Source organism: Chanodichthys erythropterus, chromosome 15, assembly GCF_024489055.1.
Source record: "Chanodichthys erythropterus isolate Z2021 chromosome 15, ASM2448905v1, whole genome shotgun sequence".
NCBI lineage: Eukaryota > Metazoa > Chordata > Actinopteri > Cypriniformes > Xenocyprididae > Chanodichthys > Chanodichthys erythropterus.
This window is the reverse complement of record NC_090235.1, coordinates 40,213,117-40,229,030: the sequence shown is the minus strand read 5'-3', so window position 1 is coordinate 40,229,030 and position 15,914 is coordinate 40,213,117. Positions and strand designations below refer to the sequence as shown.

At 45.1% G+C, this 15,914-nt stretch overlaps 1 protein-coding gene across 1 annotated transcript in view; it reads right to left on the bottom strand.

Annotated features, from left to right (window-relative positions):
• Positions 1–1,169: 1,169 nt before the first annotated feature.
• LOC137037191 (retinoic acid receptor beta-like) overlaps positions 1,170–15,914 on the bottom strand; it is a 695,067-nt gene continuing 680,322 nt past the window's right edge. Inside the window, exons 6-8 of the mRNA XM_067410999.1 lie at positions 3,539–3,743; positions 2,378–2,536; positions 1,170–1,387 (exon numbers count right to left, since the gene is read on the bottom strand). Of these exons, the coding sequence (XP_067267100.1) occupies positions 1,170–1,387; positions 2,378–2,536; positions 3,539–3,743 (582 nt within the window). The remainder of the gene's footprint in view (positions 1,388–2,377; positions 2,537–3,538; positions 3,744–15,914) is intronic.

Below are 15,914 nucleotides of genomic sequence, written 5' to 3'. Positions count from 1 at the left end.
AAACTAGTAAATGACTGGTTAGAGTCAATTACTAAAGATTTGGTGTTTGGATTTGTTACAATGAAACAGAAATCAGGTCTTTTTAGAGTTCATTAAAATTTGTAATTTGTCTTAGTAGAAAGAGTTAAACTAGTAAATGATTGGTTAAAGTCAATTACTAAAGATTAAGGATTTAATAGTAATTTATAATGTTAATATTAATTGCTGAGTCCACAAATGGCTTGGGTATGCAGAGCATTCACAGCTTATATGGACCACATGCCACTGATTATATATATATATAGCGTTATATATAGCGTGAACATCTCATTTGTATAGTATTCATAAAAACATGAGGGTGAGTATGACAGAGTTTGTTCTGGGTGAACTTTAACTTTAAATCAATTAATCTGGTAAAGAACACAGTTCATTCTTACAGTTAATAATCATTTGGTGTTTGGATTTGTTGCACTGAATCAGAATTCAGGTCTTTTTAGAGTTCATTAAAATTTGTAATTTGTCTTAGTAGAAAGAGTTAAACTAGTAAATGACTGGTTAAAGTCAATTACTAAAGATTTCTTCCACATAAAGGTCTCAAATTATGATTAGTGACAGAGTGCATGTGTATGTATATGGGTTCACCACACCTTACAAGTGAACAAAGCTTTAAAAATTCAGAATCGAAACAGCTTTAAATATACAAATCAATGTAAAATATTAGAGTTCTATAATGTTTATAAGCAGAAACATCCTATAGAATTGTATTATAAAGGACTTCAGCTCAATGTATCGCATATCATGTTAGACATTGTAGAAAGCACCAACAAATGCATCAGAAACATACAATGATATGTACAATGAATGCATCAGCTTGAATTGAGAGGAAAGAGTAAAAATCACTTAATAAAAGTAAAAGATTATCATGCACATGAAGAAATCCATACAGGAGACCTGAGGAGCTTCACATCTGTCACAGGTGGGCGTCTGGGACACACACGCACACTGCAGGGTGTGTGGCATTCAATCCTATGATAGTGATGTTAGTAGGACTTGATTCTTCAGTCATGTTTCTGATTATACACCAACCATCATTAGTTCTTAAAGCAGGAAATGAGTGAAAATTATCCAGAAATCCAACACGCTGGAGAGGTCAGCCTCCAGTCTTCCAAGTTTCATTTGCCGCCTTGGTTCTAGGGCTCCTTGCTGGAGGAAATGGCCCCAGATCCGTCTGTGGGGTCCAGGGAGAGGGCCGAAGGTTTGGCCTTTGTGGAACTGCTGTTGTTCTTGTCCGTGTTGTTCCGCTCTGAATTCTGCCCATCCTGACCCTCAGAGTTCTCCAGCATCTCCTGGATGAGGGGAGGCATTGACCCAGGGATCTCCATCTTCAGAGAGATCACACGCTCTGCACCTACAGGAAAGTCACAGTGAGCTCCATTCATTTTGCTGTGGTGCCTCAATTGTTTCTTTTTTTTTTTTTTATTAAAACATAATTTTTTAACATATTAAGAATATGAATTTGTTGCTGCACTTTGTTCAACCCTGTTATGCTATGAAATCTCAATAATCTTGACTCATTAAAAAATTGTTATGAAGTCAAATATATGTTTCTGTTGCTTGTGTTTCATTTTGAAAGGTTGTGCCCTCCAGAGGTCGCATTTGTCGCCCACCATTGAGGCTGCCTCATTTCAGAAAAGTAACCATTAGATTCCAAAGTAAGGAATTACAGGAATAACAGCCAATTTTATAATGGTAATTTTTTTCTGAAATGATACATGATGTTTGCGGCTAGCAAATGCGACCTCCGGAGGGTGCAGCCTTCAGAATGAGATGTCTTTATTATTTAAGCCAGTGTGTTTACACTCACATTGGCCTCAATTAAAATAAAGTATTTTGTGGGACATTTTATAACTATCAATTGTTCACAGAAAAAAAAATAAAAAGATTGTTCTTAGCACAAGGAAAAAAAAGCAACTTTTGCAATATATTTTTGACTTTGATACTAAAGAGTGTAACAGGGTTGGCACAAAAAAAGTTTAAAAGCATAGAATAATATTTTTAATTCTAATTCTTTTCATTTTAGCCATTTATTGCAGGGCACTCCAAAAAGATAAATGTAAAAGAGTTCCAAAGGGTTGAAATAACATAGCGTTTTGAGGTTAGTAACAAACAACCATTTACAAGACTGTCACCACATATTTATGATAGGGGGTCAGATATTAAAAATCAGCAATTTACCCATATTTTATAAAACCTTGCCCTGTATGCCGGTACCCCGATGTCTATGCCAGTTATGGTACTTAGAGTGTGAGGTGGGAAAATATGATGTCTTCAAATGTCAAGTTTTCTTCTTGTACGACCCCAGTGCTGACAAATATGAAGAATAAGAATTTATGCTGACCTTTAGCACTGATACTGCGCAGGTCTGTGATCTTCATGAGGGTCTTGGGGAACATGTGTGGTTTACTGGGTCTTCGCTTTCTCACATAGATTTTCAGAGCCTCCAGCAGGGGTTCCTGGAGCTCATCCACTTTTGAAGGCTCTTCCAAATCCTGACGATCTAGAGATACAGCAAGAGACACAGCACAATCAGAGACATTATAAATGAATAAGATATCACAAACAATCCTTCCCACAGTGTTGCTGAAAAGAATATGAACCCTCTAAATGTGCCTTGCTCAATGATGAAGTAACTCCCATAACCACTGGAGGGCAGTGTTATTACTAGCAGTGAAGTCACTGGCTGTGTTCACATTCGGCTTACTGTATACTAAACAGCATCTATTGTATATTGGCCACTAGTTTTAAACCTAGTATTTAAAATAGTATGCAGTATGTAAGTATTCAATATTCAGTATTCACACATTTTGCAGAATGTAGTAGGTCATCTGGGTATTACGAACTACAATGGTAGTGGAAATTAACACATCTACATCAAAATTTGTCAGTATAAAGTCCAAGACCACTGCAGCAAAACATAAAAATGACTGTGCACTTTAAATGTCAATTGTGTTTTTCACTCAAACTAGCGGATTTTATACTAGTGTTTCTTGTGCAGAGGTCAGCAACCTTTTTTTTTTTTAATGGAGCTACAAATGCTATCAGTGTTTGATAATTAAATTGCACGCATCAACAGAAGTGCACAACTCTGACAAATTATTAATTCATCCACTGCGCATTATGACCAAAAAAGCATTGAAAGCAGAACACAGATCAAGGTAGCAGAGCCATGCTTAAAGTGTGCAGCAGTCGCTCTGTGCGATTTAGTGAATGGCATATCACCTGTTCTGCTATTTATGCCATCAAAAAATGCTATCAGTGAGTTCCTAACATTCCACAAATCACAATGACTTTGATGCGCAACATTCATACACACATACAATGGGGTCCCATGGTGTCGCATTAGAAATCTGTTATTCATTGTCTGATTTAAACCTGAAAACAAACAAACTTCCTGGATTTTTGCACAGTGGGTTGCACAGTGATTATCGATCAAAATTAAAAATGCCATTTCATGACAAGGTTGCCGACCTCTTTTCTAGTGTGTGAAGGTGATGCCCACCTCCAGAGATGAGGCAGATGGCAGACAACAGTCCTGTCTCCGTGTCGTCCATCTCGATGGGCAGAAGTTGGTTGGCGAAAGAGAACACCAGGTCCGTTAGCGGGCCAAAGCCAGCATTGTGCATCTGTGTGCGGTTCAGCGTGAGACCGTCAGAGAACGTCATTGTGTCCTGGTCAGGGGTGTAACGTGTGCAGATACGCAGTATCTAGAGAGTAAGCATCAAATTACTGTAACAAAGGACCAATTGATTTCAGAGCTTACATGACATGACTGCCAAATGTTTTGGAGGAAACTGACCCGTGATGAGCATCACCTTTCTGAGACACTGAAAGTTGGAAGTGTAAGAGAGTAAGTGAGTATAACTGGCAGAACTGTGTGTAATGAAAAGCAATGGCCACTGTAAATAAAAATGACAAATGATAGTAGGCTGGGTGAAATGGACTGAAAATTAAACTGAATTTTAGGTTTCTGTATCTTTGTATTCTTTATGTAGTGGGCTAAATGTTTTGCCTTTTTACCACACCATGGGTAATGAAGTTTGCTACTTTGAAAGTCTTCGCTGCTGGAGTTGAAGCAGCAACACAACAGTTAACACCCTTTCATAATTCGTACTGCAGTTTTTGGTGCTGTTAGAAATGTGGGAAGAGAGCTGTAGTGCTTCCACTTTTAATATAAAGCACATCTCATGTTCAGCTCACTCCATGTCCTCCATTACTTTTAAGATCAAAGTATATCGAAATAAATGGTATTGCCTCATCCTATCTCATTTGAAAACACATCATTATACCATTCAAAATCGAAATACTGCCCAGCCCTAATGAGATCTCTAAAATATCTCAGAGAAATATCTCATATTCTTCTGAGATAGCACGGAAATTAAATGGAGAGTAAATTCAGATTTTTGTCTGAAGCTTCACAGATGTGTTTCTTGAGAAAAAAAATAAAAATATATGTATATATATATATATATATATATATATATATATATATATATATATATATATATATATATATTTTTTTTTTTTTTTTTTTTTAAGAAACTTTTGAGATAAAGCTGAGAGGAACAAGAAACATAACTGAGAACTCCATTAAATCAGTTGTGAAAGATCATTTCAAATAAGATTTATTTATCTGTGTATATGCATAATAAAAGGCAGTGTGTATGGTATGTGTGTGTGAGTGTGGTTCTATAGCACATACTGTGGCTTGCTGACAGTGATTGGTATCACTGTTAAGAAGATGAAAGAGAATAAAACATGACTGCTGCTGACAGCAGGCTGCTCACTCTCTACACACGCACAAGATCACAATCCTTTTTACCCTCTTTTTACACATAAAGCTTAATTTTTGAAACAAACAAGACGTGTAAATTATTCATAAAACCATTTCACAAATTCACACTTATAATCAGATATAGTATAAAATATGCATATTTGGCATGCTGTCCAGGAGAGGGATTGAAGCTCAGAATTTGTCCTGAACCCTGAGCATTCCCCTCCTCCCATCCCTGGTTGGGATAAGATTAACCAAGATTGAGGAGTTGGTGTGGAGTAGGGATGATCCACAAAAACTGTTGTGGAACAGAGGAAAGAGCTTTATATATATATTGTATGGGAACACCGGCATGATCAGTGTCTGAAGTACATGTGAAAACATGCCAATTCTGTTGGCCAATGAAAGTCATGTAATAAAAGTAACACTGCTCGTCATTTCATTGCTTGGAATTCAGCTTTCGCTTCATCAGCTTGCCCAGTCAGAATTAGTGAAAAAACATTAACCCAGAAGGTTGCAAGCCTGGGGTTAACATGCCTAAGCATTCGATTTTAGAAGTGCCTGGAAAGGTTTAATCCACCACAGCACTGATTCCCAGATGGAAAGCTCTAGCAATCTGAGTTGCCCAAAAAGGCCAGAACCCATGAAGTACCTACAGGGACAATCCAGCAATATCTTGAGCTGAGGGTGGCAGAGCCAAACCCTATGCTACAAGAAGAATCTCAAAAACAGATCTTGAAGAAAGTGGGGTCTCGGCCCTCTACTTGCATTGCTAAGAAAGCTGTGTAAGAAAGACTAAAGCCCTGTTCACACCACCAGTGACTTTGTCGCTGTATGTCACTGTTTTCTGTACTGCAGAGAGGCTTGTGGCTGTTCCTAGTGCTGTTGCTCTAATGTTACTGGTAGACTGCACGTCTGGCCATGTATTTAGAAAATGCAATCTCAAATTTGATATATATTTATATATATTATATATAATTTTATATAAATATATATATATATATATATATATATATAAATATATATGAAATTTGCAGATCTTTTGCATAAACGTTCAACTTTTCTGAACTGTTACATGACTAACATCGCTTGACACTCCTACATTCTGTTGCCAACTGTCACTCGTGTCACTGTAAGTTGCCAGCTCTCAATTGAAAATGAATGGGATCATGTTGCTTTGTCGCTGCATGTTGCTGTTGGTGTGAACAGGGCTTTAGTGAGCAAGCGTCAATAGATCATGGCTAAATACCAATGCTAACCATCGGACTGTGCTAACATCAGCCAGACAACCATATAGCTCTGTATGCAGAAGCATACCAAGAGCTGAATTTTCTAGTGACTTCAGTCAATGGAGCAGGGCCCAGCTGAAAGGCTTATAAAAGCATACCCAACTAAACTGTGAAGGGAATAACAGACTGAGGGATCTAAGCCCATGGTCAACACCATGATTAAGTATGGAATTTTAGAATGTCTAGCCCGCCACAGCACTGATTAGAGCTGAGAAATCTAATGACTTCAGCCAATAGGGCCAGATTTAAGGTAAAAACCTCTTAAAAGGGTCTATACCCAACCAAGCTATGGAGAACAATCAGAGACTTGGTGTGCATAGGTTCCGGGCCATGGAATTTTAGAAGTGTGCCAAAAGGTCTAGACCACCGCATCACTGAGTCACTGGTCTAAAGATGTCCTTCAATAGACCAGATATCAACTGAAATTCTTAGATGTGCTTTTTTTTTTTTTTTTTTTTTTTTTGAAAGCTCATTTAAGAGTTTTGGACAGAGCTATTCTTAACCTCAAAACCAACCTCCGTGCTTAAGAATTCTCAGAATCAGAAACGTCTCGGTTACGTATGTAACCCTCGTTCCCTGAAGGAGGGAACGGAGACGTACGTCAGTAGTGACCGACGAATTGGGATATCGCTAGAGAGCCCCTATCAGCTTCGAGAGAACTAAAACAAGCCAATGGAATTGGCGTGCGATATTTGCATAATGCGCACCTCCCCTAACAGGTGGATATAAAAAGGGGGGCAGATGCAATCGCACTCTGTTTTTCGCTGAGGAGACAACCGGTGTCCGCACTGCAGCGAGGGTACAGTAAACTGTGGCGACGGGACGTACGTCTCCGTTCCCTCCTTCAGGGAACGAGGGTTACATACGTAACCGAGACGTTCCCTTTCAGTTGGTCACGTTCGACGTACGTCAGTAGTGACCGACGAATTGGGATCCAAACTAAAACGCCACAGTTACGAAACCCCTTCCAGTGCCCAGCGCAGGCTCTAGCCGCCCGTCGCACCAAGGGGACGGAGAAGGGGGCGAGCTTACGCCGGGAAGTCTACTGCTGTTCCGATATACCCACTAAGTAAACTAGACTACACTGGGGAAGCGAACCCGTAAGGAACGCTGCGGAAACCACTACCTACCCAGAGGGGAAGGAATTTACATGGAAAACATATGGACTGGCCCGCAGGGCAGAACGCATATGAGTCCCTGGGATGGCTCCACCTGAGTAGGGGGAGACTCATCTGACAGGAGAAAGCAGAAGCTCTGCTAAGGGAAAGACACGGGCTCACCGTAGGGAGTAACCGTGGACAATACACATATGGAATCACTCACGTAGAGGGATTGCAACATATGGAACCCAACCAACAGACAACATCGAAGATGGATGTTGGTCTTGCATCAGACACTCCGCAATGCCCGAGCCGAAGGTGGAGGTGGAAGAACTCGACAGGGTACACCGAACGGGGAACACGACTGGAGTCAACAGATGCACATATCCGGCCCAGGGGGCGGGAGTGGCATTGCAAGCCGACACGAGCACAGGTTCAACGCGTCTACCGGCTGGTGGAAGCGAGTACACGGGAAGAACCAGCTTACACGTAAGCTAAAAACCCTAGCAAACGTGTTGGGTGTCGCCCAGCCCACAGCTCTACAATCTGTCAGCGAGGCGCCATGAGCCAGCGCCCAGGAAGAGGCCACTCCTCAGGTGGAGTGGGCTCTCAACCCGAACGGGCAAGGCACGCCCTGGGAACATAAGCCAGGGCGATGGCATCCACTAACCAGTGGGCCATCCTCTGCTTGGAGACAGCCTTTCCCTTCTGCTGGTCTCCGTAACAGACAAAGAGCTGATCTGAGGTCCTAAGCTTCAAGTTCTATCCACGTAAACACGCAGGGCGCGAACTGGACAGAGCGAAGCTAGGGCTAGGTCTGCCTCCTCCGAAGGCAGCGCTTGCAGGTTCACTACCTGATCTCCGAAGCGAGTGGTAGGAACCTTGGGCACATATCCAGGCCGGGGTCTCAGGAAGACGTGAGAATCCCCAGGCCCAAATTCCAGGCACGATTCGTTGACCGAAAATGCGTGCAGGTCCCCTACCCTCTTAACATGAGGCCAATGCAACCAGAAGGACGGTCTAAGAGACAGTACTTTTAACTCGACTAATTGCAAAGGCTCAAAGGATGACGCCGAAGTTAGCTAAGAACTAAGGTGAGATCCCTAGAGGGTAAGGAGGGTGGGCGAGGAGGATTCAGTCCCCTCGCCCCCCTCAGGAACCTGATGATCAGACCGTGTTTCCCCAGGGCTTGCCATCAACTGCATGGAGATGTGCAGCGAAGCGGCAACATACACCTTGAGGGTGGAGGGAGACAGCCTTCGCTCCAAGCCCTCTTGCAGGAAGGAAAGCACAGATCTGACCGAGCATGATCGGGGGTCCTCTCGTCTTGCGAGAGGAGCACCATTCAACGAATAGGTTCCACTTCAATGCATAGAGGCTCCTCGTGAAGGAGCTCTAGCGGAAGTGATGGTGTCTACGACCGCCTGCGGGAGATCACCCAGAACCTCCGCATCCCGTCCAGGGACCACACGTGGAGGTTCCACAGGTCGGGACGTGGGTGCCATAGGAAGCCCCATCTCTGAGTCAGGAGGTCCTTCCTCAGAGGAATCGGCCAAGGAGGGGCTGTCGTGAGGAGCATTAGGTCCGAAACCCGGGTCCGAGTGACTAATATGGAGCCACTAACAAGACCTGCTCCTCATCCTCCCTGACCTGGCACAGGAGCTGTGCGAGAAGGCTCACTGGGGGAAAACGCATATTGCGTAGGCCCCAGGGCCAGCTGAGTGCCAGGGCATCCGTGCCGAGTGACTCGCCGGTCAGGGAAAACCACTGGCCGAGGGCAGTTCCTGGGGAGGCAACAGGACTACCTGGGCCTCGCCGAAGTAGTACCAGATCAGCTGGACCGCCTGGGGATGGAGCCGCCACTTGCCCGCAAGTGGAGCCTGCCGTAAGAGCTCGTAGGCTGCACGGTTAAGCACACCTGGGACATGAGTGGCCTGAAGCGACCTCAGATGCTTCTGACTCCAAGCAAGAGATGGCAGGCGAGTTGCGATATGCGACGGGAGCGTAGACCAGCCTGATGGTTGATGTACGCAACGGCCGCAGTGCTTGTCCGAGCGGACCAGTACGCGCTTGTCTGACAGCAGCTCCTTGAAGCGGCCCAGTGCAAGACATACTGCTAGTAACTCGAGGCAATTGATATGCCAATGCAGTCGAGGCCCCGTCCAAGACCCGAAACCGCATGCCCGTTGTACATGGCCCCCCATCCGGTGGTAGAGGCATCTGTGTGGACCACAGCGTCCAAGGGGCACTCCCGCCCGCAGGAACAAAGGGTCCGACCACCGGATGAGGGTAGGGCGGCAGCTCCGTGTCACGAGGACACTGAGCGTGCTGCGCTGCCACGGCCATCTCGGGACCCAGTCGCGGAGCCGGTGTTGAAGCAGCCTCATATGGAGCAACCTGAGCGGCGTGAACGCGGCTGCAGATGCCACATGCCCCAGGAGCCTCTGAAGTCTTTCAGTGGGGCCGCCGTCCTGCGCTTGAGCGAACTCAGGCAGTTCAACACCGACTGGACGCGCTCCTCAGAGAGGCGCACAATCCGGGCGACCGAGTCTAGCTCGAGACTGAGAAAAGAGATCCTCTGCCCGGGGGCGAGTTTGCTCTTGTCCCAGCTGACCCAAAGACCCAACAGGCTGAGGTGAGCTAAACCATCTCCCTGTGTACGCACAACTGCTTCGCGAGCTGGCCAGGAACAACCAGTCGTCGAGGCAGTCGAGAATGCGAACGCCCTGTTCCTTGAGGGGAACAATGGCCACCTCCGCAACCATGTAAGGCGTGGAGCGACAGGGCCAGCCCGAAGGGTAGGAGTTTGTACTGACATGCTCGACCCGAGCGCAGAATCGAGACATGAAAGTATGCATCCTTCAGGTCGAATGCTGCAAACCAAACCCCGGGACGGACGCACTCGAAAATGCGCTTCTGCATGAGCACCTTAAACGGCAGCCTGAAGGTACCGGTTCAAGACGCGCAGATCCAGGATTGGCCATAGCCCACCGCCCTTTAGGGTACAATGAAGTAGGGCTGAACCTGACTTCAAATCGGCTGGAGGGACCGGCTCGATTGTATCCCTCGCCAGGAGGACAGCAATCTCCACTCGGAGAACAGGTGCAATGTCCAATGACACCCAAGTGAAGTGGACACCCCTGGACGCCGGAGGACACCGGGCGAACTGAATCGCATAGCCGAGTCTGATAGTACGAATGAGCCAGCGGAACGGGCTGGGGGCACTAACCAGGCCTCCAGGCACCGAGCCAGCTGAACCAAATGCACCACAGACGTACCGGGGGTGGGGCAGCGAACCAGAGTACGGGGACCCGACTCGGGCGGCATGGTAGCGGCCCAGAGTGTGATCAGACTCTGCGAGGTAGCAGTGCGTATGGGAGACGGCACACGGGGCGCGGCCTGCACCAACACACTGACACCTGCTGGCGAGGTGAGAGGGGGCTGGGAGTAGCAACGCGGGGCGCTGCACACCGCCAGCCACACTCTTGGGACGTAGAGGATCGGAAAACAGTTCTTAGTGGGTACCGCTGGACTCCGGAGAGCCAGCGGCGGAACAGACCAATTCTCCACCCGGCCCTCCTCCGGGGGAGGGAGCGATGCAAACATCGTCCCCCGAAAGAACCGTTTACGTCAGCTCCAGGTCGCCATATCTCCAGGACCGTCTCCCGCTAGTCAGGTGACTGCGGGTTGAGCGGGCTGGGTTCAAGGCCAGTTTGTGAGATCAGCGCATCGAGAAAGCACACTTTGACGACGGCACATCCCAGCAAGACTCGCCAGGGGTGTTTCTGGACCACCATGGTGGACATTGTCTGGCCAGGGGCCTGCGCTATGATTTGCATCCTGCGTAGCTCAACCCCGACTCAGAACTACCCACATGCAATGAGTGCTTTGACCTACCGCAGACTTGCCAGGGGCCAAGACTCATGCAGGGCAGAGGTGGTGTGCCCGTAGCACTGCCACCCCACCCTAGGGGGTAGTGAGAGAGAAAAAACTTGTAGTGCAGATTATGACCCTCTTGGCGTTCCATATTAACGCCAAAAAAGGCCACAAACTGCCAAGTTTTTTCATGCATATCCGGGCTAAGCCAGGGGGCGGGGCAAGGCGAGTACGCGTCGCACGACACCCCCAGGAGCCCGGGAAAGCATGGTTGCAAAGTCTGAATCCGATTCGGCATGAGCACGCCACAACCGTGGGACGCTCAGCCTCATCTTCATGTTCAGAGTCCAACAATACTCTCTCCAATGTAGCAGTCGACATCTGATCCTCTGCTGGAGCCCTGACTAAGATGTTAGGTCCTCCATATTTATTTTAAGGAGGACCAGCAACACATGCAGAAGCTACCAGCCATGTTGGACAGTGAACGTGGCCGCCCAACTGGACGACACACGGCACCCTGGGCACCAACGTGGCCATGTTGTTTCTAAACATGATCCACCCACGAACATAGTCACAACATGTTTGCGATGCACTAGAGGAGTGGGGGGCCCACGGAGAATGACTCGGCGGGTATTGCCCCACTGTGATCCTCTGGTCACCCAGGCTTATTAACCAAAGTAGCACTTTTCTGATTCAGAAAAATAACTAGATCGGGGAATAAGTGAGGGGACTCCACCTCATTAAAGGCAGCCGAGTCTCGACCGTGCATCTAGAGCGCCAGACAGCGCGCAGGGTTGCCGTGGCAACGCGCGCTGTCAGCCGGCAATTCGGCGGCACACGGCGCGCTGAGCGCTCAAGCCCTTACGAGAAAGGCGAGCAAACAACGCGCCGACGTGGACATATTTCCATAAGAAAATATGACCACCCACAAACACAGTCTCAGCACGCTAAGCAGACATGAGAGAAAATGATCGTGGCCGTCAGAGAGGATAGGAAACGACCGCCTCCAGAAACGCACAGACAGAATGACATCTTGAAAAAGACGCAGTGTCTGTCTGTGAAGCTCTTTTAGAAGGGGAAACTTCAGCTCTTTTGTGTCGAGACACACAGGGAGCGTCACGACGTGTTTAGATAAACACAGGAGGAACCAGACCAAATCGCAGACCAACCAGTGGAATTACAGCGGAACGCTGGGAAAACAGTAGATGTTTCCACCCGGCTCACTCCAACTCGCGACCTCGCTGCAGGCGTCGTCACACCAACACAAGTGCCGAAACTTCTTCAGAGGCTTGAAGTTCTAACAGCCGCAGGACACCAGGTAGGCTCCGAAGCGAAAGACAGAGTGCGATTGCATCTGCCCCCCTTTTTATATCCACCTGTTAGGGGAGGTGCGCATTATGCAAATATCGCACGCCAATTCCATTGGCTTGTTTTAGTTCTCTCGAAGCTGATAGGGGCTCTCTAGCGATATCCCAATTCGTCGGTCACTACTGACGTACGTCGAACGTGACCGACTGAAAGGGAACTATATAAGTCCCACCATCCTGAGCCTCGAGGAATGTGGAGCCAAAAGCTTCCCACTTTGTATTCTTAAAAACATCTGTCCAATTAAAAGGAAATCTTAAGAATATGTGTCCAACTTAAAGGGCAGTCACAGACTTAAGCCCTATTCAGACGGGATTAGTTTTACATGGGGAGGTGGGGGTAAAGTAATTATTACCAGAGCTTCTCTGTGATTTTAGTCCTGTCCGAATGTGCCATCTCGGTAATCATTACGGACAATGACAGTAAAGATTACGACGACTTTTACCTTCTGTAAAAAGGTCCGGAAAAATTACCTCAGGTAATACTAATCCCGTTCGAATAGACCCGCTGTAGATATGTACAGTAAAATTCCGCCATTTCCTGTTTAAAGGTAGTTTTCTGTGCATTTTTCAAATATGCAAGCACTTGAAGAAACATTCATTTGTGTGTAGGTGGTGGGACAAATATGTGGCAAAACATTCAATGGTATGTATTTTCTATATACCATTCAAAGCAAAAAGAAGATCGAAAGCACTTGTCAGAGGCACAAAACTAATTTTATCTTTAGCTAAGTGCCTATTACCAGGGATGGACTGGGACCAAAAATCGGCCCTGGCTTTTTGGCCCAGACCGGCCCACCACCACTTAAGATCACAAATACCACCCGTCCTTCCGCTTATATATATATATATATAAAATTTATTCTACTTATTTATTTATTTTTAGTTGTTTACAACCAAGTCACCAAAATATGATGAATACACACTGAGCATAACCCAACACACAACAGTAAATCTATTAGCCTTATTACAGTTTACTTATTCTTATCACAATGTTAATTGTTGTTGGTGTGGGTTACTTATATCCAACAAGCTATGGTAAACAAGCTAGGTAACATTATAATCTCTAAAATAGCGGAGTAATCGGAAATAGCGGAAAAAATTCTGTCAAATTCATCAGTTATCATCTTTTTGTTGTTGTTGTTGTTGTTATGACTAATTACTCAGCACCATCAGCGTTAAAGAGAAAATAATCACTTCACCCGATGTTTTTGAATAAAATAGCCTTGACAGCCGACTTACTGGAACTCATCTGTCTGTAGAACTGTTCTCTCCCGCCGGCGCCGCCGGACTTCTACAGAATCTAAGCACAAGCGAGTGTGACGTGCGCGGTGGACCAAACCACTGTGAGGCAAGGGAGGGGTGACTCAAAATGTTTAATAAACTTAAAACGCCCGTTTGCGTTTGTATTGCTTTACTATTTACAAAATTATTTTAGGTTTATATAATTTATGCACAATACTTAGCGTGGTTATTAATTATATTTTTTATATTGCGTGCAGGCAGAAATCTTATAGATGGTGCTGTTCAAAGATATGATTGAGCCAGTCCAGTGTCAATCAAGAAAACAACCAATGGGCCGCTAAGCTACATGTTTCATGAGCCGCGTCTGTCAGAAGGAAAAAAATAGCCTATGTGATATTTTTGACTAAAGTGTTTTGGGCCAGCAGCCCAGTGTCAAATGAAAAAGCATTGGGCCGCCGATCTAGGCCTACCACTTTCATGGGCCGAGAGAATTTTTTTTTTTTTTTTTTTTTTTTTTTTTGGCGGTCGGCGACCGTCGGCCCCAAAAAGCACGTCGGCCCACCAGGAAAGTGCCCGGTATGCCAGATGGCCAGTCCGCCCGTGCCTATTACCATCATAATCCAATCAGAATTTAATTAATAAGTAATTTGACCAGACCTAACTGTTATATATAGTTTATATATTTAGATTATATGTGTTTGCGCCAGGTTTGCGCACATGGTATGAGAAAGCAACATATACCCACATGACGACAGAGAGGTGACGGCGGTGCATAAATCGAGTTACCCCTCCCACTTCTGCTAGTTTTACTGAGATGTCTTGTCCCGTGCGAATTGGCCAATTAATATTACAGACGTCCTGAGGTAAAATTGCATTACTCCACATCCCCATGTAAAACTAGTCCCGTCCGAATAGGGCTTTAGTAGCAAGCAAAGTTAACCCATAAGGATCTAAGTCTAGGATTAACACCATGTCTAAGCATGGGATTTTAAAAGTGTGTGGAAATGTAATTCCCACCACAGCATGGAAAACAATTGAGCAATCTATTGAGCTCAGTAAATACGACCAAGTTTCAGCTGAAAGCTTTTTCATCCCCATTCAACAAAACTGTGAAAATCAATCATAGAAAAAGTTATTAACCCAAAGGATCTAAGCCTAGGGTTAACACCATGTCTGAGCATGGCATTTCAGAAGTGTGCCCTAATAGAAGTCTTTTAGGAGGTCAGCCTGGTAGGCCTGCAACACTGCCATAGTGTGCATGGATCCACCAGCCTGGCCTGCCACTCAAACTTGAAGTGAATTTGCAGGCCTTGAAGGACAAAGCCAGAGCCTTCAGCGACGATGCCTCACCGAGGTATAGATAGCTTGCTAAAGTTAGCTCGCTATGTAGTTTCCTCAACCCGGGGCATCTCATTGTAACTGTACTTGTCCAACCCTGCCACGTTTGAATAATTCTAAACTGAGGAGGTGACAATGTGGGAGGAGTATGGGTTTTTCTATGATCTCGATACATTGGTATGGAGATTGTTGTGAGATTATGTGATACTTGGTTTTGGTGTATATATTGTGTTTTGTTTGGGCTTTTGTGATTAAGAGTAGTAGGGTTGCTTTAATGCTTGAATTGGACTGGAGATACTGTTTCTTATCTTTCTCCAGTGAACGACTGATAAGATCTGTGGGGATCCCTGTTACCATGGGACTAAACCAAGGCTGTTTGCTTCTGGACAGAAAAACCAGACTGCCTAAAGGACTGAGTATCTTTTTGAATTTTTCCTCCTTGTTCTTTGTGTTTACTATTTTTAAAGTTATATATTTTTATGGTACTAAAATATTTTGTACTACGATCTACCTCTTTGTCAATGGTGTTGATGTCCAGCCCTTAAGTTCAGTATTGATTTATTTTCATTGTGGAAATCATTAGTTATTACAGTAATTTAGTTAATTTATCTATAGGTTATAAAGGCACAACTAAAGTTTTAAGTGGCAAATATAAGAGCCAATACTACTGTCACTATAAAAAGTAGCTGACTATGCCATCTGGAATTATAATGAAACCCAGGACTCAATTTGACTCCAATTCAACTGAATAGTTAAGCTGGACAGTGACACTGACAAATGTCAAAATTATATTTCCTGCTATAACTGTAAAGCTGCTTTGAAACAATCTGCATTGTAAAAAGCACTATATAAATAAAGGTGACTATACTTGACTAATGATTTTTTTTTTAAC